Consider the following 25,706-nt stretch of genomic DNA (forward strand, 5'->3'; position numbering starts at 1 on the left):
AGGTACATCGACACAGGGCCCCACTCACTCTCACAAAACTCCTGGGAACTGGGATTATTAGCCCCGTTTTACAGGTAAGAAAACAGGCTTAGAAAAGTTTTAAGGAACTGTCTCCAAGTTTTACAGCTCAAGAGTCAGGGAGCTGAATTCTGCTCAGGTTTGCCAGTACACTGCCAGAGGCTCTGAGCACTGCGCCCAGAGTGCTGTTCTGTGTCTTCCCTGCCCTGGGTGCCTGCCACCTGACTGCCACCCAGGGCCTGGTTACTTCTCCTTTACCTCCCTGCCCTGCCCTCACCCCTGCAGAGTTTACCCTTCCCTGAGGAAGCTCTTATCATGCATCTTGGATCCTGCAGAGGCCACACAAGTCATGGGCACCTGTCTGCACATTTGTCCTTTCCCGGCACTGTCCCACCCCCTGACCAGCAGTGACTCATTCAGGCCCGACCCAGCCGGTGGCTGTGGAATGGATGAAGGAATGGACAGTCAGGCTGCAAGGTGAGAGCCATGCTCTGAGTGCACTGGCGTGACTACAGAAGTGTGTCCCAGGGAGTGGAGGCCAGACCCTGCCCGCCCCACACCCCAGGCCCTTCTTCTCATTCCCAGCCCTGCTGGAAGCTGAGGCAGGCGATTGAGTGGCCTGGATCAGATTAACTGCTCTGAGTTAACTGGCTGTCCCTCGCCTCCAGCATGACGGATCCCACTTGACATTTCCCTAGATAGTTAATTGATACCCAAGTAATTTGTCATGGAGACCTCGTTATATGCCAATTGGGTCCCCTAAGCTGTTAACGTCTGTGCCCCAGAAACAAGATTGGCAAGTTAATAATGAAGCCTTAATCATGCTATTCCCTGCTGGCATGGGAAGAGAATTACCCAGAGACAACATGGCGTGCTGCTGGGAAGAGACGGTGCTTTCTGAGGGGTTTAGGAACAGCATGTCCTGAGAGAGCCTGGCATCCCCTTCCCTCGGTTTCCCCAACCAGGTGCGCCTTCTTCTGGTGACAGTGGTCTCACTGTCCACAGAGGAATGCCCCTCCATGAGGCGGGCTATGGCTGACTCCATTCCCTGGCTCCAGGTTGGTCACCTGGTCCCCTCTCCCTTCCAGCCACAGTGATCAAATTAAGCAATGATTACAGTCCATCCAGAATCTAGGCCTGGGGCTTTTAAGTGGAGCCTTTGGGACAGAGGGACACACTTCGCCTGGGAACACTACAGGGGAGAAAGAAAGCCTGGGCTGCTGCCAGCTATCCAGCATCCAGAGGGGAGGCCCCCTGGGTCAAAGGGACAGGGTAGACGTGTGTTGCAGCCAGGCCACACATAGCCAGCTCTGCCCTGGAGTGAACTAACAAGCCCCTATTATTAGCTTAAGGTGGTTTAAGTTGGGTTTTGTCACATGTAATCCAGAGAGTTCTCAGCTCAAACACCTACAGGCCCTTATTTAAGGATTCAAGCATGTCTGCAGAGCCCAGGTGAAGTCTGCTCACAAGAGTGAGAAGAAGTCCTGGGCAGGAAGACAGCCCAATGCAGAAAGGCAAGGCCTGAACAGAGGGGATCCCAGTGGAAGAGGAGGAAAGCTAGAGCTTTCCCTAGCAGCTGGGGCTGGCAGCCCAGGCTGACATGATGGCATTGAGTTCAGCACCGTGGACAGCAGTGGCTTCCCCCCACACAACACTGAAGGCCCAAAGGAGGAAACAAGAGATCTCCCATCCACTTAGGAGACACAGGACAATGAGGTTCATCTGGAGGCTGTGGACAGACTCCTGAAAGATGTCACAGTGTCCTGTGTCTTGAAACAAAGACTCTTCTGGGTACTCAAAAATCCCCCTTTCCTGGTCTTGCCAGTTTCTAGGGTGGTGTTAGGGTGGAGTTGTACTTCTGAAGAAGAAACCAGATAATGCATCCATTGTAACAAAGGAGCCAACACAGGAGTGAGAGGAGGGTGAGAGAGGTCCCTGGTGCTGGATGTGCATCAGGTGTACAAGGCAACTGAGTCAGGTGGGTACAGAAGGAGTGACATATTAGTTATGCTTTGGCGGACTAAAATGTTATTCAGAACAAAAGTATATTCTCTTATAGTTTCTGAGGGGTAGGAACCTGGAAGCAGATGGGCCAGCTGGTTCTGGCTCAGCGTCTCATATGAGGTTGTAGTCAAGATGATGGCTAGGGCTGGGGGCACCTGAAGGCTTGATCAGGCTGGGGGGTGTACTTCCAAGATGGTGCCCTTATATGGTGACTGGCGGGTGGGATCAGTTCTCTGCCATGTGGACTTTACCGAGCAGTTTATAACACGGCAGCTGACCTCTCAAAGTGAATGATGAGCGGGAAGAGGGAGGGTGGGGGCACCATCAAGAAAAAAGTCCCAGTGTGTTTTAGGCCTAGCATCAGAAGTGACACACCTTCACTTCTGCACCTTCATACAGGTCACACAGATGGACCTAGTTCAGTGTGGCCAGGGGGTTATATCAGTCCCAAGAAAAAAAGCCCACAGGCTCCAAGAAAAAAAAAATAAATAAATTCAAGGGCCTGATGCTTTTAATGTACCAAAAAGGGATTTATATTTCTATTGCAGAGTTTGAGAATAACTAATGGATACACAGAAAATAACCAAGCCCAAAACATAAGGCAATTATCAAGTGCAGGAAAAACAAGAGGTTGTACAAAAATGATGTAACTACATTACATTACTCAGCTATGAATAGTATGTGCAAAGAAAGAATAAAGCAGACACTGACTTCTGATTCAGTGAAAATGAGAAGATGGAAGGAAAGTGTGTGGGGGGCTATGTGCAAGGAAACAAACTCTCAACTCCCATAGCAGAAAATCAATGGATAATTTCTAACTCCAGGGGAAAAAAAGAAGGAAGAGAAAAAAAAAGGCAACATTAGCATGGAATTTAGAAGTAAACATAAAAAAAAAAAAAAACCAACCCCACACCAAAAAAAGAAAAAGAAAAAAAACCCTAAAAACTAAAATAACGAAACTTTGCATTTGAGCAGGGGAAGTCAAGAAAGGAGAGGAGTGGGTGGGTTAGGATCTACTGGATTTTCATTACTGTTTGACTATTTAAACTATGCATATTTAAAACCCTGATTTAAAAAAAAAAAACAAAACACAACAAAACACCAAAACACCAGTGCAATTTAAGTAACTAAAAGACAAAAATACTCCAGCCTGCTCTCCACTCCCAACTCTCCATTGGGCACCTACAGCCCTGAGAAAGGGCCTAGGGAGCTGTCTCTTCTTCCTGGAAAGAACCCCCAACCCACACCCCATATGCTGGAGTCCTCCCCTGCTCCACCATGAGCCTCTAGCGGTCTCCCCGGTCTCTCTCTGAGTTAATCCAAGTTGGCTTACCTGTCTGTCTTGGGACTGCATTCTTCCTCCACTAGCCTACCTCCCACCTTCCCTGCCCCCTTCCCAGGTCTTCTGCTGGTTGGGTGGAGAGGAATCAGACTGGGGAGCACCCAACCCTGTCCACAAGCAACAACTGTGCCCCTGGCCCCTCCAGCCTGCATTCCCTACCCTGGCCCCAGTGCTGCCCATGATGGTAGGAAACCCAGAAGTTGCTCCTGTTTCCCAGGGAGGTGAAATGGGGATAGTGGGCTATGCTCCATCATTTCTATGACACCTCTCCTAATTACCCAGTGTACTATTCATTTGGATGTCAGTGCTGCTGCATGCCTGTGCCTTTAATTAATAATTTGGTAAAACTCCATGCAGAGCCTCGCCAGGGCAGTGCAACAGGGACTACTGGGGCTGGGTCAAACCTGCAGCGGGTGGGCCAGGCTGATGAGGACCCCCACCCTACCCCGACCCAGCAAGTGCAGAGGCCTTAGGCTGGAACCCAGGGCCCTGCTTCCTTGTCCCCAGGTGTTCCCATCAGACCACAGAGCCCCAGGTGAAGCCCCTTAGGGAACCCTTCCAGGGGAGGAAAGCAGACCCTGAGGGCTGTGTGTGTACCAGTGACTGGGGTCTAAGTTGGGGGATTGGCTCCCCTGCAGCCCAGACTGACCCTTGAGCCCTGGAGAGTTGAGACCCCAGGAGCCTAGGAGTGGGGAGGAGGTGTGATCGAAGAGGCCAAGGAGCCTGGCTCAGACACAAGCTCAAACAGGTCAATACCTGTGATCAAAAAGCAAGGGCACAGGGGAGGGATCTTTGGGGCAGCTGGGAACATGGCCGGGCCTCCTCCCTGTGATCTGGCCTTGACCCGATCATAAAGAACTCCCAGGCCTGGGTGTCCTCTGTTCCTGACTGCTCCAAAAGTAGGGAGGGTGGGCAGACTAGGGTCCTGGAGGCAGGTGCCATGAGGGCCCTGGATGTGACCTGAAATGGCCAGGCCTGCCCACCAGCTCATGGTAGCCTCCAGGCTCAGCCCCTGGGGACCTGGGAAAGGGGCACAGAGGCTACCAGGCTAACAGGAAGATCTATTTGGATCTGATTTGAATTATTGAGTGTTTCGAGACTTATTCTTAGTTCTGGGGCAGGCTGTGGTTTGTGAAGATGGATATCATCTCGGCCCTATTTTTAAGGCTCTGTGGGAAGGAGCCCAGACGCCACTGCAATTAAGGCTCCTGTGCAGCCTTCTGCAGGGCAGAGACCCTGGTGGCAGGGGGAGAGGCAGGCAGGACATGCCACCTCCAAGCCTCCGCCCCATTCCCACTGCTTTCTTGCTCTCCCATGAATGACCCCAGCCAGCAGGCCCTCAGGCTCCATGTTGGCCCCCTTCAGTTGCTTCAGCACCACCCCTATCTTTCCAACCCTTCCACATGAACTCCCAGCTTGGCCTACCCCTCCGAGATGCTCAGGGCTATGTCCACACCCACCACCCTGGCGTGAGTCAGAGATCCCAGCAAGCTGCTGACATGCGCTCTCTCTTCCTCTCATCTCTAATATGGCCTTGGTGTGGCCAGGAGACAGGACCAAGGGGCCAATGGGTCTGAGCACTGCTACAGATTCTCTTCCTCCAGGCTATAGCTGAAGCTAATTCCTTTAAAGTTCAGATGCCCACCCCACCCCCACCTCCGCCCATAAGCCTTCCATGACAGGCTTAAGCCCCCACTCAGCCCACCCAATCTCTGCTGTCCTTCAACTGCTTGGAACCTCTGAGGTCAGGCCAGGATTTAGGTGGGGCCATAATGAGATTCTGATGGGGTGTGATTTACAGTCTTTGGGGCTTGTGGGAAGAGATGGAAGCCCTTGAAAACAGAGCTAGGTTGAGTCCTGACTGTCTGAATCTTGCAGGGGACCCTGCCCTCCCACTGCTCACTCAAGCCAGAGGCACTGCAGAGGCATTGTGGGGGTGGGGAGAGCACTCCGTAGAAAAAGCACTCACCACCAGACTGACCCAAACTGCTAAAATCAGTGAACAGAGTGGAAACACTACTACCAACTTTATAGGAATAGAAAACTTCACAAACAGTTGTATGCCACCAACACACTAGACAATCTGGATGAAATGGACAAATTCCTAGGAACACACAAACTATCACGTGATTCAAGAACAGAAAATTTTCACAGACCTGTAACAAAGAGATTGAATCAGTAATCAAAACCCTCCCAACAAAGATAAGCACAGGGCCAGATGGCTTCACTGTGATTTTACCAAAGGGTTAACACGAATCAACACCGATCCTTCTCAGACTCTTTCAAAGAAGAAAAGAGGGAACACTTCCTCACTATTCTATGAAGCCAGTATTACCCTCATATCAAAGCCAGACAAAGACATCACAAGAAAAGAAAGCTACAGACCAGTATCCCTTATGAATATAGATGTAAAAGCCCTCAACAAAACACTACCAAATCAAATTCAGCAGCATAGTAAAAGGATTATGCGCTGTGACCAAGAGGGATTTATTCCATAAATGCAAGAGTGGCTCAAAATATTAAAGTCAATCAATATAATACATCACATTAACAGAATGAAGGAAAATGATCATTTCAAAGGTGCAGAAAAAACATTTGATAAATCCAACACCCTTTCATGATAAAAACACAGAGGAACTAGAAGGAACTTTCTCAAGCTGATAAAGGGCATCTATGAAAAACCCACAGCTAACATCATACTCTGTGGTGAAAGACTGAAAGCTTTCTCCCCCAAGATCAGGCACCCGTCTCTCTACTTCTGTAACAGATAGATTCAGATGGGAAAGGAAGAAATAAAACTTTCCCTATTTGCATAAAACATGATCTTATGTATAAAACCTTTAAGGAACACATACATACATACATACACACACACACATTAGTGCTAATAAATGAGTATAGCAAAATTGCCAGATATAAGATACAAAAATAGTTGTATTTTTATACACTTTCAATGGGAATTCAAAAATAAAACAGTAGTATCAAAAACAATAAAATATTTAGTAATAAATTTTACCAAAGGAAGGACAAGACATGTACAAGGAAAATCACAAAACATTGTTAAAAGTAATTAAAGAAGATATAAATAAATGAAAAGATCCTGAGTTCAGTGACGAAGAGGTAATACTGTTAAGACAGCAGTGCTCTCCAAATTGATCAGTGCGATCACTATCAAAATTCTAACTGCCTTTTTTTGGGGGGCAGAAATGGACAAGCTGGTTCTAAAATTCATGTGGAATTACAAAAGACCAAAATATCCGTATGCAAAAACTACCTCAAAATGGGCCAAAGATCTAAATGTAAGAGCTGAAACTACAAAACTCTTGGAGGAAATTTTTGTGACATCAGATTAGGCAACGCTTTCTTTGCTATGACACCAAAGCACAAGCAACAAATGAAAAATAGATAAATTGAACTTCATCAAATTTTAATACCTTCACTCGGAGGATGCAATCAAGAAAATGAAAGGTGACTTCCCTGGCAGTTCAGTGGTTAAGACTGCATTCCAATGCAGGGACTGTGGGTTTGATCCCTGGTTGATCCCAGGCTGTCCCTGCCTCTGACCACTAGTGTTCAGTGTGCAGCCCGGCCGGTGCTGTACACCCCCATTCCTCACTCACCGGGAAATGACTGCGCCCCCGCCGGCACGGACTCCACGTGGCTCCTCACACGCAGTCCCCCTACTGGATCAAACAAGTGCTCGGATCCTCGCAGGACGCAGACCCGAGGCAGGAGGGGCACTGCCAGCACAAGGGAGTCAGAAGCCGCAGGCACTGAGGTGCAGGTTCCAAAGCCACAACATCCCAGAGCCTGGGGTGAGTGGGCAGATGGCCCAGGGCCTGCTAGGGAGGGTGAGGTGAGGTGGGGCTCCCTGTGCACCCCCAGCTGTGATGAGCAGGTATTTTTTTCAGTTCCAGGACTGGGTGGACAGTGGAAGCAGAGGTGAGAAGAAAGACGTGCCAGTGTGGACATCTGGGGAGGACTGGAGATCAGAACCTGGGACAGGCCTTCCCGCCTGCAGGAGTCCCCTTGGAGGTGCCTGTGGAACATGCCAGAAGCTGCTGAGCCCAGCAGGCCTTTGAGTGGAGCCTATAAGCATGTGAGTGGCACCCAGCAGCCCACTTGACCCCAGGAGGTCCTCTGTACCCCAAAGCCCCCCACCCTGGAATGGTCCTGTGTCCTACTGCAATGTCCTAACAATGCCTTATACAGGGCTTCAAGAGCAGAGGTTAAGGAGAAGGGGGACAGCACCCTGCAAGCCCCAAACAGCTGGATGCCTTGCTCACTTGTCCCCTTTGCTTCTCCTAGGAGCCCAGGCCTGGAAGAGAGCTCCTTTCTTCTCATCATGAATGAAAGAAGAGACACCAGAGCAGAGAACCGAGGGAGTGCTAAGACCTGGGGCTTCCCAGGGTTTCTGTGCCAGGCTGTCATACCATGACAAGCAGCTCTTTCTTGAGAGGCAGCATAAATGGCAAGAAAGGCCTTCGAAGATTCTTCACATCTCTCGGCAAAGATCCCAGAGTTCTTAGGGAACCTCGGGGCCTGGGGGTGAGCTGGCAGGTGGAGGACTGGGGGCTGTGGGTGGAGCCATGTGCCCTTCTGGGATTTAGCTCACACTGAGGGGCATGGCCGGGCAGGGGCCAGAGTCAGGGATGAGGCAGAGCTGCTTCCCAAGGTGGAGATGCCTTTTGAGGCTGGGCCTCTGGGTGAAGAGGCTGGCAGGGCAGAGTGCATCAGGTTGGCAGGGATGGGGGAGAGCTATTGGCACTTGAATGCAGTGGGTTCCCCACCCTCACAGACCCTGGCCAGGACAACAGACGCCAACACCCACCCTTTCTGGCACCAGTTCCAGCCCTCCGCCTGACACCCCATCCCTTCAGCCTAAACTGCCCCTGTATGTCTCCTCCAAGCTCAGCCTCTTCCAGGTTAAGATGCAGCTCTTCTGCCCTCCTCCTAGCCCTGCATGTGCCAGAAGCAGACAGGCTGGAGACTGACAGGGCAGCCAGGGGCCAAGACCAACAGCAGCCACCCCAGTCTAGACCCTCCCCGGGCAAAGCAGGAGTGGCTTGGGTCGGCAGGGAGGTGGGTCCTGGTTTATAAATGATCACGAAGCGAAAGCAGCACGTGCACTCAGAGGAGCAGAGGGGCCAGGAGAAAGTATGGATGTATGCATAGTCTGGCAGCCATAAGCCCACCTGGGCACTTTCCGAACAGAACACAAAAACACCAGAAAACCCCCTGCGAACCTTGAATCCCTTCCTGTGCTCCTGGGAAATTAATGTCACGGGTTCTCTGGATCCGGTGCCCTGCCATGTGAGCTTTGTCTTCCAGTGAGCTTGCTCTGGGCCCCCAGGCCCCATGACCACAGAAGGGGAAGGTGGACACCCCAGTTCATCTGAGAATGGCTGTACCTGCTGCGTCCCCATGTCCTCAGACGTGGGTACTCCACCCACTCTGTGGGCCATTCCCTCAGTCCCATGAGTTGGAGCAGGGTTGCAGGAAGCCCAGGAGTCTCCCTGGCATCTAGCTCAGTGCCACCCCCAGTCCTTGCCCTACTGCCCCTGGGTGCCTGGACCTAGCGGCTTCAGCTCTGGGCTTCAAGGAACCCATCCTTACCTGCAGGCTCTTCTGAGACTCCTTGGGGGCACGCCTTTGGCCTTTGTGCCTCCTTGCTCCTGGTAATGACATCAAGAAATGACAGCATCAAACACCAGAGCCCCCCTCACTCCCCAGATGGTCTCTGGAAGCTGAGTCAACCTGGATCCTCAGGGGCTTGAGGACCCAGGTCAGAGGGCAAGGCAGATCCTGATGGCCAACCCCTACCCCTGGGAGAGTTCAGGGGTCCCCCCCAGCCCTCAAAGCAGCTTAGCCAAGCACAGGCCAGGAGGGGAAGGGAACACAGAGGAAACACTGTGCTTGCCAAGGACTCTGAGCAGGAGAGGACAGGCCTGACATGGAAGCTGCCGGCTGCCACCTTGCTGCCTCAGTCTCCTCAGCTGCGAAGTGAGCACAAGTGCCTGTCTTATGGAAGTGCTGTCAGGATTAAGTAAGCAGCCCCTGCACACATACGGCAGAATGAGAATCACTGTGTACCACACAGGTGAGGAAACAGGCCTGGAGGGAGCAAACGACACAGCTGGTGCAGAACCAGGCTGTGAGCTGGGACCTTCTGACTCCCTTGCCCTCTCTGTGGAACCCAAGGGCCTCACAGACAAATGGACCAAGGTAAGCAGGGGGCCGCCAGGGTGGGAGGTAAGCAGTGGACTGTGAGGGTTTCTGGAGAGCTCGCGCTGAACATGGAGTCCACACGGGTGCCCAGCACTCTCCTGTCCCCTCGGGAACTCTGCGTCTGCTGCCTGGCCCGGCAGGTCTGGCCGAGCTGCAGCACCAAGCTGAGAGAGGCCCGGCTACCGGAGACGGCCCCACGTGGGCGTGGCCCGGCCAGCCCAGCACTCACCTCCCCGCCTGCGGGCCAGGGGTCCCTTGGACTTCCCAGGTCCTGCGGATGGAGTCTCGGGAGCGGATGTCAGCCTGGGGACGAGGGCTAGAGTGAGAGGCGGTAGCTAGGGTCCCCAGCTGGCCTCTGGACCAGTTCCCACCCAGAAGGGTGGCCTCTCCTGGGAAAGCCCATGGGGCCCGGCCTTACAGGACAAGCAGTAGCAGCCCCATCATGTGTGGGTGCCAGGATGCTCAGGCCCTCTGGTCAAGGTGCTTGATGGCATGTCCCTAAAGGGCCTAAGGGAATCGGATGGGTGCCCCACTCCTGTTTCAGCTGGCTTTCAGTGGGTTTATAGCCTGTGTTTCCCTGTAAGTTTTGCTTGAGCCAATGTTTTTCCTGCTAAAACTCTCTTCTCTGAAGGTTATCCTCAGCCCAGCTTGTCTGTCCCCACTTTTGGTTCATCTGGCTCTCTGGGTAGTGCTGGAGAAGGAAATGGCAACCCACTCCAGTACTGTTGCCTGGAGAATTCCATGACCAGACAGTACAGTCCATGGGGCTGCAAAGAGTTGGACACAACTAAGCGACTAATGCTCAACGCTGGGTAGTGTTAGCTGTTAACTCTGTCTGTGGGGAAGTGTCTGGAAAATTCTGCAGTCACCAGAATCTAAGGGGGCTTGTGGCCCACAGGCCGGTATCAGACACATCCTTGGGAGAGGGGATCAGGCCTGAGGGGGGCCTCCAGAAACCTTCCACTTGGGTTCTCCCACTGGCTGACCCCCTTCCAGGGAGCCTGGCCTCAGGGAGGCCCCTGATCCCACCTCCAAGGGGCTTAGCCCCTTGGAGGGGCTTCGGGCCACAAGATTACAGGACACAACAGCTAATCCTCCTGACTGCTTCTACTTCAGATGATCGGGCAAGTGGGCAGGGTGGGCAGCAGGGTATTCCAAGGTCCTGGAGACTTGAGGTAGTACCTCCTCCCTTCCCCGAAAGCAGCCTGGCCTGGCCTGGGGGACAAACGGCCTGTGACCAATGGAGCCAGCCTTAAACCCCTCTCAGCTTCTCCTCTGAGCTTCCAGAGAGGTAGTCAGGAGAGCAAAACAAACACAGGTGCCTGGACCCAGAAAGAAGGCAGATGGAGAGACGGCCAGGGCCACTGGGCAGGCCCCGCCCCCTTTCCCAGAAGCGATGGGGGTGGAGGGGGGAGCTCCCGGATGCAGATGTTTGATTTTGCTCAAGAGCACACACGCAGTGTTGCCCACCTCTGACAGGCTGATGGCACTTTATGGGCTATCCCCCCACCTGCAAGGACACAGCGATTATCCACTCTGCGGCAAGGAGAGAGGTAGAGGGACAAAGACCTGCCCATAGTACCGGTTCAGTGGAGTCCCTGGTTCTGAGAGCCTGGGAAGAAATCTTCGGTCCTTGTTCCCAGCCCCACACCTGCCCCAACCCCTGCCCACAACGTTGCACAGGTGGGTGGGAATGGGAAAGGAAAGGTTTTCTGGGGCCAGGACACATGTCACAAGCTTGAGAACCCATGCATTTACAAACCCTGTGTGGGGAGGGAGGGAGTGAGGCTGAGGCTGTGGACACAGTGCGTCCACCTGGAAGCCACCCTAGGGGCCTAGGCTCTGTGGAGCCCTCGGCGCTGCTGGCATGGGCTTAACCAGTCGTGAGCATGCTGCTGCTGCCACCTGGAGGCCACTCTGCACACCAGCAGCTGGGAGGCCCCAAACCCCAGGCTCTCAGGATGGGCAAAGCAGAGCCAAGACCCTCGGGTTTCCTCGGCCAGGTTGCCTCCAGCTGATGCAGTACAGGCCTCAGACCTTGTTGGGAAGGCAAATCTGACAGAGTTCCCTGCCAAATCCCATCCAAAGCCCTGTGGTAAACCTGAAGACCTGCCGCAACACACACCGGCTTCCACCTGCTCCCCCAGGCCAGGGCTCCAGCCACACGTTCCCGAGTTTCTGGGCATCACACTCCTTCCTGCCCCATGGTCTTTCTAAATGCTGATCCTCGGGCCTGGACTGCCTGTCCCCCCTCTTCCAGCAGGCCTCTCCCTGAGGGCAGCTTCCCACAGATCCTCGACTCACGAGCTTTCCAGGAACTTGTACCCCCCGGGTACCTCCTTGTGGCCAAGACATCAAGGTGGCCCAAGGGCATCCTGCATGAGGTTCTATCTCCTGCACAGCAGACCAAGATTTTTCTCAGCTGGGCCAACTTGTCCACAAGAGTTCTGATCCCCTTTGGTCCCGAGTTGATGCTACGTGCCTGGTGTGGCCTGATTGGCATTTCTGGCACAAGTCTTCCTCGGCTGTGCCCAGTGGCCCTGCAGAGGCCCCCCAACCGAGGACGGCTGCTCCCTCCCAGGCCAGCTGGGCAGCTTGGGCCCTCAGGGGCTGGCATTTGAGCTGACATCAGCTGATTCACCCAGTGACCCAGGGTGCAGGAGGTTGAGAGGCTGAACACAGGGCCAGGCAGGGCAGGGCTCCAGGATGAGTCCTGGGAACTCTGTATCTTCCAGGCCCCTCTTCTCCCCTCCAGGGCCTGATGTGACCCAAACAGACTCTCCCACAGGTGCCTGTGGCATGCTCTTAAGCCCAAGGGCACAAGAAGAGTAGGTGTTGTGCGCTAGCCCACCCACCTGGCAGCCCACTCACCTGGCGCACAGGCTCCGGGATCCGAAACTTGCAGCAGCTGTGGGTCAGGCGCACAGCTGCCTCCAGGCTTATCTTGTGGCCCACAGAGACATAGAGTGGCTTGGTGCTGTGGTCGTGGCTTCTCAGGGCCTGTGACAAAGAGGGCGAGGTCAGGGCGCTGGGCAAGCTTTGTGGGTGAGAGGACTGACACATCTTAGCTGGCAGGCAGGAGCTTGGGGGACTGGCGGCACCTTCAGGGCACCTTCCTGCTGCTTCTCTTGGGGACAGGATAGGGCCAGTGAGGACCCAGAGGTCTCCTCCGCACAGTTTTGGAGGGGAGGAAGTAAAGATGCAGGGTCAGCCAGAGTGGCCAGGTCTGGGGTAAACACATTACACGGGTGCTAACCCAGGGCCCAGCTGAGGGGTCCACCTCACCAGGGCACAGACCCCTGGCCACTTACCCTGCCCAGGACGGTCCCAGAGCCTCCCATCAAAGGAAATGAGTCTCCTCCAGCCTTTAGGAGCTGTATCTGGAAAACAGAGAAAAAAAAACACCTTGGAGAATACCTTTCTCGGTAAAGAGCTGAAGGCAAGCCTGCTCATTTTCAAACCATGAGCAGTTGCTGGGCAAGGAGACGGAAGGGCCCATCCCGTGAGTGGGTCCTGCTTCCAGGCACCACCTACGGCACTGTCCCACCCTGACAAGACGCTCTCCTCTCAACCCTGCAGCAGAGAAGGGGCATAGTAACCCACCCAGGCCCCAGTGCTGGGGGTGGGGAAGCGCCAGGATGGTGCACACACAGGGCCACAACCCACTCAAGGCTGCTTATTTCCTGCTGCGTTCTCTCCTGCTACAAATTTGAGCACTTCTGATTCAATCTGACAGACTTTTTTGGGTGGTAGGGACTGGCTCGCTGAGTGGGTCGGGGCCCCTGTCAACTCAACAAACACGCGCTCCACTCAGGCATGGAGGAGCTGGAAGGATACGACAGACTCAATTGATCCCTGTTCCCAGTCGGCTGTCCAGGTGGGTGAGCCATGCATGTCACTGGCCCCCTCTGGAAGGGGTCCCAGAGGATGGGGATGCCCCAGGCAGGTAGGTGCCTCAGTTCCACGTGGGAGGAAAAGCATGGAATGTTGTACAGGCCCCAAATGCCCAGGCTGCAGTACCTACAGGCTCTGCTCCCAGTGGGCGCCACAGCAGTACGCAGGTCAGGGTAGACAGAGCAGGGGAGGCAAATGTGTGCCCAGAGGCTGGGAGAGGAGTTCTGGGTCTCCAGAGATGACCCACCACCCACGAGCAACACTGGTCTTCCTCCTTCTGGCCAGCGACCCAGGATGGGAAGGGAGGGTCCCAGCGGAGCCGGTTCACAGTAGGGCGGTCTGTGTCCTGCACCACACAGGCCCCCTCACCTTCTCCTTGTGCAGAGCATTGTTCTCGAGCCCGTCCACCTGCAGGAGTTTCTTGGCCACCCCGATGCAAGGCAGGTCTGTGAGGACACCAAGGTGGCAGGCCACCCCAAAACCTGCAGGGGGCAAAGGAAGGTGAGGATGGGGCAGTGAGCCCAGCAGTCAGGAGTCAGGGTGGGGGACACACCAGAGCCTCACCGAGCTCCCCCACATCAATGGAGGCCTGTTGGTGGGCAAGGACTGGGGGTACAGGCCTCAGAGCCCCAACTTGACCTTGAATCTGGCCCTCTGCCCCAACTTCCCAGCTGGCAGGCTGGATGGATGCCTCCCTCCGTCTGACTAGATTAGGAGCCTAATTACAATTAACATGCTCACATGTTTCACCTGCTTCTCCTTTCATTTTCTGGCACCTTCCACCCTCCCCTCCGTTTGTGGCTACCTTCAAGCCTCTGGGTCTCTGCCCTAACTGCCCCAGCACTTTGGGGTTCCTGCCAGAAGGCCAGGATAGCAGTGACTGGGGTCAAGGCCCAGGGCTGGCCTGCTAGTCCTGCACTAGCATCCAGGGTGGCTCTGGGCCCACAGGCTCCCAGGGCAGGGACTGAAAACACAATGCCAACCCTTCTTGACTCCTTCTGCTGCCTGACCTCCAGATTTGTATCTGAGGGTATGACAGCCCCTTCCCCTTGGTGGTTTTCTCCTAGGTCAAAGTTCCCATGTCGGTGGGGCACATGTGTCCATTCCTGCTTGGTTTCAGGCAAGGGTCTGCCTAGGACACAGGGCAGGCCGCCAGTGGGACAGGATAGCTGAGCTCAAAGTGATAAAAGTGAAAGTGTTAGTTGCTCAGTTGTGTCTGACTCTGCAACTTCATGGACTGCAGCTTGCCAGCCTCCTCAGTCCATGGAATTCTCCAGGCAAGAATACTGGAATGGGTTGACATTCCCTTCTCCAGGAGATCTTCCCAACCCAGGAATCAAACCCAGGCCTCCTGCAATGCAAGCAGATTCTTTACCACCTGAGCCACCAGGGAAATTCCAGCCAAGCTCAAGGTCTACGACTTGCTGGGCCAGTACACGTAATGGGGACAAGCAGGAAAGAGGTAGGGGTGAAGAGAAGCAGGGGCTCTTTACTAGGGGGTCTTGACAAGGAAAGCAAAACCAGAAGGAGCTGCAGGGCCAGGCTAGGGGCAGAGGGCCCATGGCCTGGTGCAGGAGGACTGCCCCCTCCAGATCCCTCTCCTACAACCCTCCTGGGCTGTCTTGGGAGCAGGATTACCTCGGTGGTGCAGCACCCCATTTCCATCCACAAAAAGGACCTGGAAGAGCCACAGGGGAAAGTCACAGTCAGCTGAGGCACCTCGCGTCCATCAGGCTGGGGCATCCCAGAGCAAGAGGAGGGACCCGGTTCTTTAGGTCTTATCCCTCTTGAGGCAAAAGCGCTTCTCCAGGAAGTTCATGGAACCTCTCCCTGCAATGGGGCAAGGCCTGCGGAGGGCCTTCGCTCCAGCCCAGTGAGGTACTTGCCTGGGGCATGAGGTGGGGTTCCCTCTGCCGAAGCCGCTGCACTGCATCCACCAGGAAAGGCAACTCTCGGAAGGCCAGGAAGCCCGAAACGTAGGGGGCTGTCAGGGTCACCATTCGGCAGTCCTCATACAGCACCTGCCACCAGGCACCCGGTCACCAGACATGCTCAGCCCTGGCCACCTCCCCCTGCCCACTCTCAGCCCTCGTCTGTCAATCCTCATCACTCTCGGTCTCCCAGGCTCACCCCCAAGTCCCCACTTCCCTTCCTCACTATCTGGGGACACGTGATCCACCCTACAGGTGGGCAGTGGGGATTCACATGCAGAAATTTCAAAGGCACTGGCCATACCTGGTCTGTACCAGGCCCTCCTCAGGCTGCCTCCTTTGCAAGTCAGAGCTGCTATCTTCCTGCCCACCCTGCTGCCAGCCCGTCTGGAGGCTCACAGAAGACCAAGCACAAGAAGCACCTGTGAATAAGGACGCCAGCATGTCCTATGAGCTGGAGCCTCGGGGAAGAAAAGGTCAGGTCTTCACAGAGGCTACACAGCAAGAAGGGCAACTCTTGCTTTATGAAAAGAGAGTTCAAATATTTCAGACAAAGGACAGGCGTGATCTGAGAGGCAGTCTGGAAGAGAACTAGATCCTCAGAGACTGGAGAGTCCAAAAGGAAAAATTCTGAGGCTGCAATTGCAAATAACCCCAGAGAGAGAAAGGGGCTTACCCCCGGAGATGTTGTGCTAAAAGGCCTGGCTGATGCTGGGAGGAGTAGGGGCCAGAGGTCTGAGGCAGACCTGCTGGGGAACATCGAGTTTCCACATGCTCTGGCAGACTGTTCTTCAAACTCAAAGTCCTACCACAGCATGGAAGAGGGGCTCCTGTTCCCACTTCATTAGAATGGTAAAAGACATGCTCAGAGCACAGGATGGCAGCCCTAAGTCCTTTACCCTTGAGTTTTCATTAGAGCCAGACCTGCTTGAGGTAGAGAATGTTTCCCACTAAGCACACTTCTCCAGAAACGTCGGATGTCCTGGATTGTTAGTAGCCACCCCCACCCCAATCTCTTGGTGACAGCTTTCAAAATGATACTTTCACCTCCCGCTCTGAGTCCTAACGGCATGTCCAAGTGAAGGAGTTACTCTATAGTGTTGGGGAAGCGCTTGTTATTCCAGTATTTTTATCAGTGACTCACAGGAGACTCGTAAAACTGCCAGTGACTTAGAGTGGGCAGGCCCCAGGTGGATGACAGACTGGAGAATTCAACTCCCAGTGACCCCAGCAGGCTGGAGTGCTGAACCCCATGCAGCAGAACGACTCTTCACAGGGACACAGGGGAGGTTCAAGTGTGGCCTGAGTTCCCATAGGCTGATGGTGGCTGCTTATGTCTGAATCTCTCTGAACAAGTTCCAGAAACCAGAGATCCACAGAAGAGGAGATAAACCTCCCCTTGCCCAACGCCCACAGCACAACCAGGAAACGACACAGTGCAACCGTCAGTGTGCACCCACACGTGGAAAGAAACAGCTCGGACGCACAGAGCCAGCTCCGGGCCCTGACTAGGGAGGCAGGTGGGGATGGGGCAGGGCAAGGGTGGGGAAGGGCCTACTGCTGGGAAGCCTGATGGAATGAGACCCAGGGGTCAGCCCTGGCCTTACCAAGAAGATGCTGCTCTGGGAGAAACAGATGAGCCCTGGGGCCTCATGGAAAAGACAGGGAGGATAGAAATGTAAGCTCCTTTGAAAACAAAAGTATCAAAGAATCAGAAGACACATCGGCCATTTTGCTTCAGAAAAGAACACCATTTATTAACATGACTACACTTCACATTTCAAGACTTAAGAAACCCAACGAGCCACCCAAACCCCCAGCCCTTGAGTTTCCTCTTTAAATATAACTTAAAAGTCAACAGTGAAAGGCTGTACACAAAAACTACAGAACTCAGAAGGCAACGATCAACGCTTTTGAGCTGATGAAACACTGGCCCCAACCAGTTGGGCATCAGAGGGAAATTAACAGAGAGCACAACCTGGCAGAAACAAAAACAGAACCATAAAAATCCTGGCAAGTTAGAAAACCCAGCATATGTATGATTGAAAAAGAGAAACAAAACTGTGGAGCTGAAATAATAAATAGAACTAACACTTAAAAGCACAATCTAAGAAATGTTCCCAAAATAAAAAGTGATCTGACCCCACACATTGAAAGACCCAACTGGGAACTCGGGGAAATTGACGTGGAAGAGCCAACCCAAGATGTATCTCAGTGGAAAAAAAGTAAACAGGCAACATACTGGACACCCCACACCCCCCAAAAAAATCCCCACAGCAATCATAATCTACTGGCAACAGTAACTATTTAACATAAAATATGTCAAAATCTTACAGATCAGAGAACACATTTCAGAGATTAAGGACCACTGGGGAAATGTGTAACGGAAGGGGTGATGGAATTATGTGTGTGTATTCTAAGGTGTGATGAGGACAGCGCTGGTATGCAGAAAAATGTCACTCTAGGACAAGTCTGCTGAGCTCTCACAAGCTCTGGGAGACACTCCCGAATCTCAGTGTGCACACACAGAGAAGACCGCAAAACCAGCTGAATCTTTAGAGTGACTACAGTGTTCCATGTGTTATTTCAACTTTTATGTGTGCACATTCTCAAGTTACAAATCTAGGACAGGGAAAAGGCAATTGTGTAGCATGTGGGCATGATCTGGATGGTCAGTAATCTCTGTGAAGATCTGCAAGTTTCAACTTAAGCTGGCATTAGGCTCACCAATGGATGAACCGAATGGCTGAACTGCACTTGAGGTACTCAATTCAGTTCTGGGTGCTGGATATAAAAACGAGCCCTGCTCACTGCAGGTGGGCCAGAGGGCCAGCAGCAAGAGGAGCTGGAAATCACCCCAGTGAGACTCAGGAGAACACAGAACGGTCTTCAATAGGAGGGTTTTCAGAGAAGGGAAGGGAAAGTTTGTCCTGTACTCTGCACCAGAAAGCAGAAGTAACAAACAAGTAAATTTCAGCTCTATGTGGAAAAGAACATGCTCTTCCAATTACGGAATGGGCTCTGTTGTGAGGCCACGATTTGTCAGGCATGACGAGAAAAGAGTTTCTGGCTGTGTGAATGGCAGACCAGAGACTCACAGCCTGGGTTTGCTATGGAATCACAGGAAGGATTGTCAAAATAAAAAAGCAAATATCAGTAAATGGAGAGGGGTCCGGGAATCTTTTTTTGAACAACTTTATTGAGATATAATTTGCTACCATAAAATTACTTGAAGAGTATAATTCAACCATTTCTGGTATTTACAGAGTCATTCAACCACTGCCATAATCTAACGTTAGAACATTTTTATCTCTCCTAGATAATTCTTATACTCATTAACAGTTACCCTCCATCTCAATCGCTAGCCCTTGGCAACCACAAAACTACTTTCTGTCTCTACGGATTTGCCTATGAAATCTTATTTCTAAACACACTTCCAGGTGATTCTGATTGCATAAAATCATAGATGGGCATTTGGGAGTCACTGGACTAGACTCTTGTAAGAGCATTCCTTAGACTAAGCATCCATAGCATAGGATGACAAGTGCTGACTACATCCAAGTGCTGGGGTTCTGGAAAAAATACAGTATAACCCTACCCTTGAGAACCTACAGATGGTGGGAAAAACAATATAAACCAGTAACTTCTTTTCTTTGAGATGGGTCGGGAACATCCCTGAGAGAAGGAAATGGCAACCCACTCCCGTATTCTTGTCTCGGAAATCCCGTGGACAGCGGAACCTGGCAGGCTACAGTCCATGGGGTTGCAAAGAGGCAGATATGACTTGGCAACTAAACAAGAAGGAGGAGAGACTATTCAAAATGATCACTGCAATGAATGGGAGTTGACTACCTCAATACGGAGTGCTCTGCTAATCGGCTGGAAGATCTGAGATGATCTCTTAAATCAGTAACTTTAATACAGTGTGAGAAGTACTGTAAGAACACAGGCAAAACAGAGACCCAGGACGGACAAGAAGGGGATTAATTCTGTAGGCAGAGAAAGGCACAGAGCAATGGGAACAAGTGAAATGAAAAGTGAGAAGCTGTCCTAAGAATTAACAGTAGCTTAGCATTTACTTTGTGAGGGCTTACCACATGCCCGTTACGTTAACTGCTTTCCACGCATGATCTCAAAGATTCCTCACCAAACTGAGTCAGGGATCAATATATTTCTGCTGAATTTTGACTAAAGGCTCTCTGAGTAAAGTGCAAAGACACTGAGGAAAGAAGATGGCAGCTTTGGGAGCAGGCAGAGGAGCATGGAGCGGGGAATGCTGACGCTGCAGAGCAGAAGTTTCCTTGTCAAGCTCTTCTTCAGCCAAGGTTTCCTGAGCTGCTGACTCCAAAGGAATGGTGGGTGCACTGTTCATTCATTCACTCACATATCTATTTGAGCATCTTCTCTGTGCCAGGTATCAAAGCTAAGTGCCAAGGCTACAACTGGTGTGCAAGAGGGTACAGTTTCTACTATTGTGGAGTTTACATTCTGGTGTGGGAGACACACAGGCCAATTCTATCCCAGCTGATAAAGAGGAATGAAAGGATGCTCTTGGTCTTGTAGGATGAGGTGGGGGGCTTACTGGAGGACCTAAGAGATGAGGAGGAGTTAGCCAGATGAAAAATATTCCAGGAGAGCAAACATCACTGCAAAGGTCAGGAAGGCAGATACAGCATGGAATGCTTAAGGAAGCTGAAGTCCTCCGGAATGGCAAGTGGGGAGTGGGTGATGAACGCGGGTGGTGGCCAGAAGTAAGCCTACTGTGAGTTACATTAAGCAGGGGTCAGATCATGAAGAGCCCTTATGCCTTGTTAGTGAGTGTTACTTTTATTTACTATGCGATCACAGGCTGGGCACTTGTTTTAAGTGAGCAGTGGTGACTGCTCACATTTGCTTTTTAGGAAAACTGCTCTGTTGGCAGCATGGAGAAAGGAGCCAGAGAAGATTCCGCCTGTCACCTATGCAAGAGGTGACAGTGGTACAGCAGCAGCAATAGAGACAAGGGGACAGACTCCAGTGATTTCAGGTGGTGGAAAAAATGAAGTTAGTGTGTGACCAGCTGAGGGGTATGGGAAGACAAAGATGTCCAGTGTCTTGGGCAACTTGGGGGTATGTTGCTGTGGGTCCCTGAGATGGGGAGCAAAAGATGACAGCCAAAACTGGAGATCATGAGTTAATTTGGATTTAGGTCACAGAATCTAGTCAGTTCTTGTTCCCCTCCTCTTTTCTTCAAAAGCTTTCTAATTTATTAGTGAACTCCCACAAGAGGAGAGCGAGGTACTACCCTGGCACTGTTCCCTGTCCAGAGCCCCGCCTCTCTCACTGATGCACCCGGGGACCCAGCGGTGCGGCCCCTGGCCAGAGGCCCCTAGAGGTTACCTCAAGCTCTGGGTAGCTGAGCACCACCAGGGAGGCGCAGGCGCTGCCACTGTCGTCCTTCACAAAAGACACGTCCACGCCCCCGACCCTCTGCAGGCCTGAGAAAGCGGGGTCCCGTTGCCAAGCCTCCGTGTCCCGGTCCACAACACGGGCCTTCAGCGAGGCTTGCTCCCTGAGAGTAGAAACAGGTCCAGCGGGCCGCCCGGCCCAGAAGCCCCGCACCCCGCGGTCCAGCTGCGGCCGCCCTCACGCGGAGTCCAGGCCCGGGAGTCGGGGCTCTACCAGGGACTCTCCCGGCCTCGAAGTCCCTCCCTCCCCTGGGACCCAGACGCGGTCCCGGAAGCTACAGCCCTTTCGCCCGCAAGCCCAAAGCAGGCCCAGGCCCCTGCGGCCCCAAGTCAGGGGTTATGAGGTCGGCGGTCCACGGGGAACCACGTCGCTCCAATCCCCGGACTCTGCGCGTCCCCTGCCTCATTACCGTTTCCAGTCCAACATGATTTCCTCAGGCGGCTTCTCAGCCGCCTTTCGGGCCATGACACTGCCCGGAGCGCCCCCTTCCTGCAGCGTCACTTCCGGAGCGCCGCGCGCAGGCGCCATGCCAGGGTCGTCGCCGTGGCAGCGCTTGCTGAGGCTCCTGGACAGCGCCGTCTGGTGGCCGGAGGCCTAGCTGGGCAGCCAGCCGTCAGTTGGCCTTCTTCCGTAGCCGTGGGGGAGGGAAAGTCTTACCCCTCCAGAGCTTCTGACGGGATCTGAAAGTTACACTGACAAACACAGATCTGCAGGAGAAAAGCATGTGTACATATTTTACTGAATTTCTCCGCGTACCTGCTTACCTTGTGGCTTAGCTGGTAAAGAATCCGCCCGCAGTGCGGGAGACCTGGATTGGGAAGATCTCCTGGAGAAGGGAAAGGCTACCCACTCCAGTATTCTGGCATGGAGAATTCCATGGACTGTGTAGTCCACGGGGTCTCCAAGAGTCGGTTACGACTGATCGACTTTCACTTCTACACGTACAGGGAGGGGACCTTTCACTGGAGAGTGGAGACCCAAAGAAGTGGCCAGAACGAAAGCTTTATACCTGTTAGAGAAAGAAACAATGAATTTGTGAAGAACTGATAAGGCACGAGAGGTATGGACTGTGGGTAGTAAATAGTGAAACCAGATCGAGCTTTCCTCACACAGACTTCTCGGCCCTAAACACCCTGACTCTGGTGATAAGAATGTCCCTCTCCTTCCTGGGAAGGGGACCATTCACCTGGGAGATTTGGAGCGAAAAATGGTTGAAGCAGGAGTGATTTTGCTGCTTCTGCCATTGTCTAAAATTTCTCTGGCTTAAGATCAATACACCAAGGTTCCATATTTTGGGGTAGTGTGCCCTGAATGCCAACACCAAGCATCTTCCGTTTACATGGTACCTTGACCTCAGTTTCAGCGACTCTTTTTGAGGACAGGACACAGTCCTTAGTGGGTCCAGCCTCATAAGTTTGACCTGGTGGATCTTGGTGAGCAGAAAAACTAAATAGGGACAACCTGTGGGGCATTGGCTGACCCCTGCTTGTCAGTTGAAGGAATAATGATTCCATTCTCTTTGTGATAGGTGTTGTGCAAGATGCTGAGGTTACAGCTTCCTGATGGTAGAACTGCAGTTGTGTTAAATGCTGACATGAAAATAATACGGGAGCCTGTTTAAACTGGTGGTGAAAGGAGACCTGAAGGTTGAGTACAAGAGAGCATTTTAGGCAAAGAGAACAGCACATGTAAAGGGCTGAGACAGCAAAGAGGTTGGTATATTTGATGTACTGAAGGGTGACCAGCTAGGCTGAGGTGCAGCGATTTAGCCAGTGGTTTATGTTCCACTCGGGGAATTGGGAGAAGTATCTGGATAAGTAATCTGAATGCAAATCTCAAGAGGAAAATACAGGACACTAGGACTTGGGTCTGAGTTTCAGGAAAGGCTTTATTGGCATTGACCACTGATGCGCCTGGAGGTGTGGGTAAGTTTTCAGCTGGGAGAGGGGATGAGGACTGTTTGCTGAGCACTCACAGCAGGCCAGGCACTGTGTTGATTTACCCACGCCCTCTTATTTCTCACCACAGCACTGAGGGGTATTTTACAGATGGGGAAATTGAGGGGTAAAGAGGTCAAGTTGCTTGCCTGAGGTCAGAGAGCAGGCAAATGGGAAGGCCAAGAATTACTCTGGGGTCCACCTTGACTGTACTGTGTGTCAGCCTGTCATGTTATAGAGCAGACAGGATGCAGAGGGCTTTCAATCCAGTAATCTGGAGCCATTCACTGGCCTGTGGAGGTGGAGACAGTTTTTGGGTGCTGAGGAGAGAGCAGTGGTCTGGATGGAGGTTCTGATGTGCTTCAGGGTATAGGCGTGGTGATGGGGAGGGAATGCTGGGGAATGTGGAAACACCCCAAGTGGGTCTCGGTGTGAAGGAAGGGGAGCAGGGTTCAAGGCAGGCCTTTATAGGACGTACAGTCACAGGGGTGGTTTCCGTGTGCTCCCGCTGGGCCCTTTCCTCTCCAGTTTCTCTCTGCTGTTGCCCCAGATGGCTTCCTGAAATAATCCCAGCTCCTCAGAAGGAAGCACAGCCCTGCTGTCCTCAGAATACACTTCAGTCTGATGAGGTGTGAATCTTGTCAGCATTTACTTTCTTGGGAGAAGGCACATTCCTGGTGTTTTTCCAGTTGGAAATGGGATTCGTAAGGTTTGAGCATGGGACTAATTAATAACTAGAGGGATCAGAAAAAGCAAAAAGCAATATAAATGCAAGTCATGGCATGGATGGATGGCTATTCAGCTCAAGGCCTCAGGCCTTCTCCTTCTATTAATATGTCCGCATCTAGTGTCTTTCCAGGTCCAGCTGATACAGTGACCTTATACTTGGCAAGAACATATTGAGATGTAGCAGTGTCCCTTTGTGGGTACAGGGGTAGCTTTATCCACTGAGCAAGGCCCTTCTTCACAGTGATTGTTTATCAGTAGAAGTTTGTTTCTGAAGTGGAATTGCCTGAACCTGGGAGGAAATGAAATAGCTTGTGACTGTCTCAGTTAAAACACGATGAAATCTTATAGTCATTATTGTTATTTAGTCGCTAAGTCGTGTCTGACTCTCTGTGACCCCATGGACTGCAGTGTTCCAGGCTTGCCTGTCCTTCACTATCTCCGGGAGTTTGCTCAAACTCATGTCCATTGAGTCAGTGATGCCATCCAACCATCTCATCCTCTGTTGTCCCCTTCTTCTGCCCTCAACCTTTCCCAGCATCAGGGTGTTTTACAATGAGTCAGCTCTTCCCCATCAGGTGGTAAAAGTATTGGAGCTTCAGCATCAGTCCTACCAATGAATATTCAGGGTTGATTTCCTTTAGGACTGACTGGTTTGATCTCCTTACCGTCCCAGGGACTCTCAAGAACCTTCTCCAGCACCACAATTCGAAACTATCAATTCTTCAGCACTCAGCCTTCTTTTTGGTCCAACTCTCACATCCATACATGACTACTGGAAAAACCATAGCTTTGACTACGTGAACCTTTGTTGGCAAAGTAATGTCTCTGCCTTTTAATATTTTGTCTAGGCTTGTCATAGCTTTCCTTCCAAGGAGCAAGCGTCTTTTTACTTTCATGGCTGCAGTCACCTTGTACAGTGACTTTGGAGCCCAAGAAAATAAAATCTGTCACTGTTTCAGCTTTTTCCCCAGGATGCCGTGATCTTTGTCTTTGGAATATTGAGTTTTAAGCTAGCTCTTTCACTTCTCTTTCACTGTCATCAAGAGACTCTTTAGTTTTTCTTCACTTTCTGCCATAAAGGCTGTATCATCTGCATATCTGAGGTGGCTGATATTTCTCCTGGCAGTCTTGATTCCAGCTTGTGACTCATCCAGCCTGACATTTTGCATGATGTACTCTGTATATAAGTTAACTAAGCAGGATGACAATATATAGCCTTGACATAATCCTCTCCCAATTTTGAACTGGTCCATTGTTCCATGTCCAGCTCTAACTTTTGCTTTTGGACCTGCATACAGGTTTCTCAGGAGACAGGTAAGGTGGACTGTTATTCCCATCTCTTTAAGAATTTTTTTACAGTTTGTTTTAATCCACACAGTCAAAGGCTTTAACATAGTCAATGAAACAAAAGTAGATGTTTTACTGGAATTCCCTTGCATTTTTTATGGTCCAATGAATGTTGGCAATTTGATCTCTGATTCCTCTGCCTTTTCTAAATCCAGCTTGTACATCTGGAAGTTCTCAGTTCATGTACTGCCGAAGCTAGCTTGAAGGATTTTAAGCATTACCTTGCTAGCATGTGAAATGAGCGCAATTGTGTGGTAGTTTGAACATTCTTTGGCATTGCCTTTTGTTGGGATTGGAATGAAAAGTGACTTTTTACAGTCCTGTGGCCACTGGGAAGTTTTCCAAATTTGCTGACATATTGAGTGCAGCACTTTATTAGCATCATCTTTTAGGATTTGAAATAGCTCAGCTGGAATTCCATCACCTGCACTAGCTTTGTTCATAGTTATGCTTCCTAAGGCTCACTTGACACCAGTGAAAGGTAAATAATTTACACACATAGTAAGGTCATAGAAAGAAGACAGTGATCAGGTGTGAAGAGTTCCAGGTTAAGTCATCATCATCCTAGTGACTGTCTGATATGTGAAGTCCAGAAAAATGAATATGAATGGAAACAAGAATGAGTAGGCTGGAGGGGAAGGTCAGGCAGGGTCAGTGGGAAGCTATGGAGGAAGGAAAGGTGGGTGGACTTGACAGACTGGGGACAGCAGGGGGCACATCTGTGAACCAGCACCTCCTCTTACTGTGGTTCCAGACCATGCGTTCTCTCCTGGAGGAACCCCTTCTTTTTAGAAGAGAAAATGCAGTTTTCCCCTAAAGCAGTGTTTT

At 51.8% G+C, this 25,706-nt stretch overlaps 1 protein-coding gene across 6 annotated transcripts; it reads right to left on the bottom strand.

Moving 5' to 3' along the window:
* Window positions 1–5,498: 5,498 nt before the first annotated feature.
* ENDOV (endonuclease V) lies at window positions 5,499–21,376 on the bottom strand. Of its 6 annotated transcripts, none has more exons than XM_055408390.2 (10): window positions 21,275–21,376; window positions 20,797–20,968; window positions 15,373–15,507; window positions 15,125–15,164; window positions 13,856–13,968; window positions 12,904–12,972; window positions 12,464–12,592; window positions 9,822–9,895; window positions 8,981–9,039; window positions 5,779–7,104 (listed from the first exon to the last, which is right to left on the bottom strand). In XM_055408390.2, exons 1-10 carry the CDS (start codon window positions 21,328–21,330, stop codon window positions 6,977–6,979), a joined length of 975 nt encoding a protein of 324 aa, XP_055264365.1. In that variant the 5' UTR covers window positions 21,331–21,376; the 3' UTR covers window positions 5,779–6,976. The 6 variants fall into 6 exon arrangements, with proteins under 6 accessions (XP_055264370.1, XP_055264365.1, XP_055264366.1 ...); XM_055408394.2 differs by lacking the exon at window positions 5,779–7,104 and adding an exon at window positions 7,215–7,403 and having other exon boundaries at window positions 21,275–21,351; XM_055408395.2 differs by lacking the exon at window positions 9,822–9,895 and having other exon boundaries at window positions 5,499–7,104; window positions 21,275–21,351.
* Window positions 21,377–25,706: the final 4,330 nt, after the last annotated feature.

This window comes from Moschus berezovskii, chromosome 20, assembly GCF_049115385.1.
Source record: "Moschus berezovskii isolate FMDL1 chromosome 20, NW_MosBer_1.0, whole genome shotgun sequence".
NCBI lineage: Eukaryota > Metazoa > Chordata > Mammalia > Artiodactyla > Moschidae > Moschus > Moschus berezovskii.

What these genes read in the sequence shown, in the direction of transcription:
- ENDOV (XM_055408389.2), bottom strand. Translation starts at nt 21,330, where the DNA reads ATGGCCCGAAAGGCGGCTGAGAAGCCGCCTGAGGAAATCATGTTGGAC. An exon ending in TGGGGTGCTGCACCACCGAG is followed by an intron (nt 13,969 to 15,124) that starts GTAATCCTGCTC and finishes TGCCCCCTGCAG; the next exon opens with GTTTTGGGGTGGCCTGCCAC. An exon ending in TCCCGGAGCCTGTGCGCCAG is followed by an intron (nt 9,040 to 12,463) that starts GTGAGTGGGCTG and finishes TGTCATTACCAG; the next exon opens with GAGCAAGGAGGCACAAAGGC.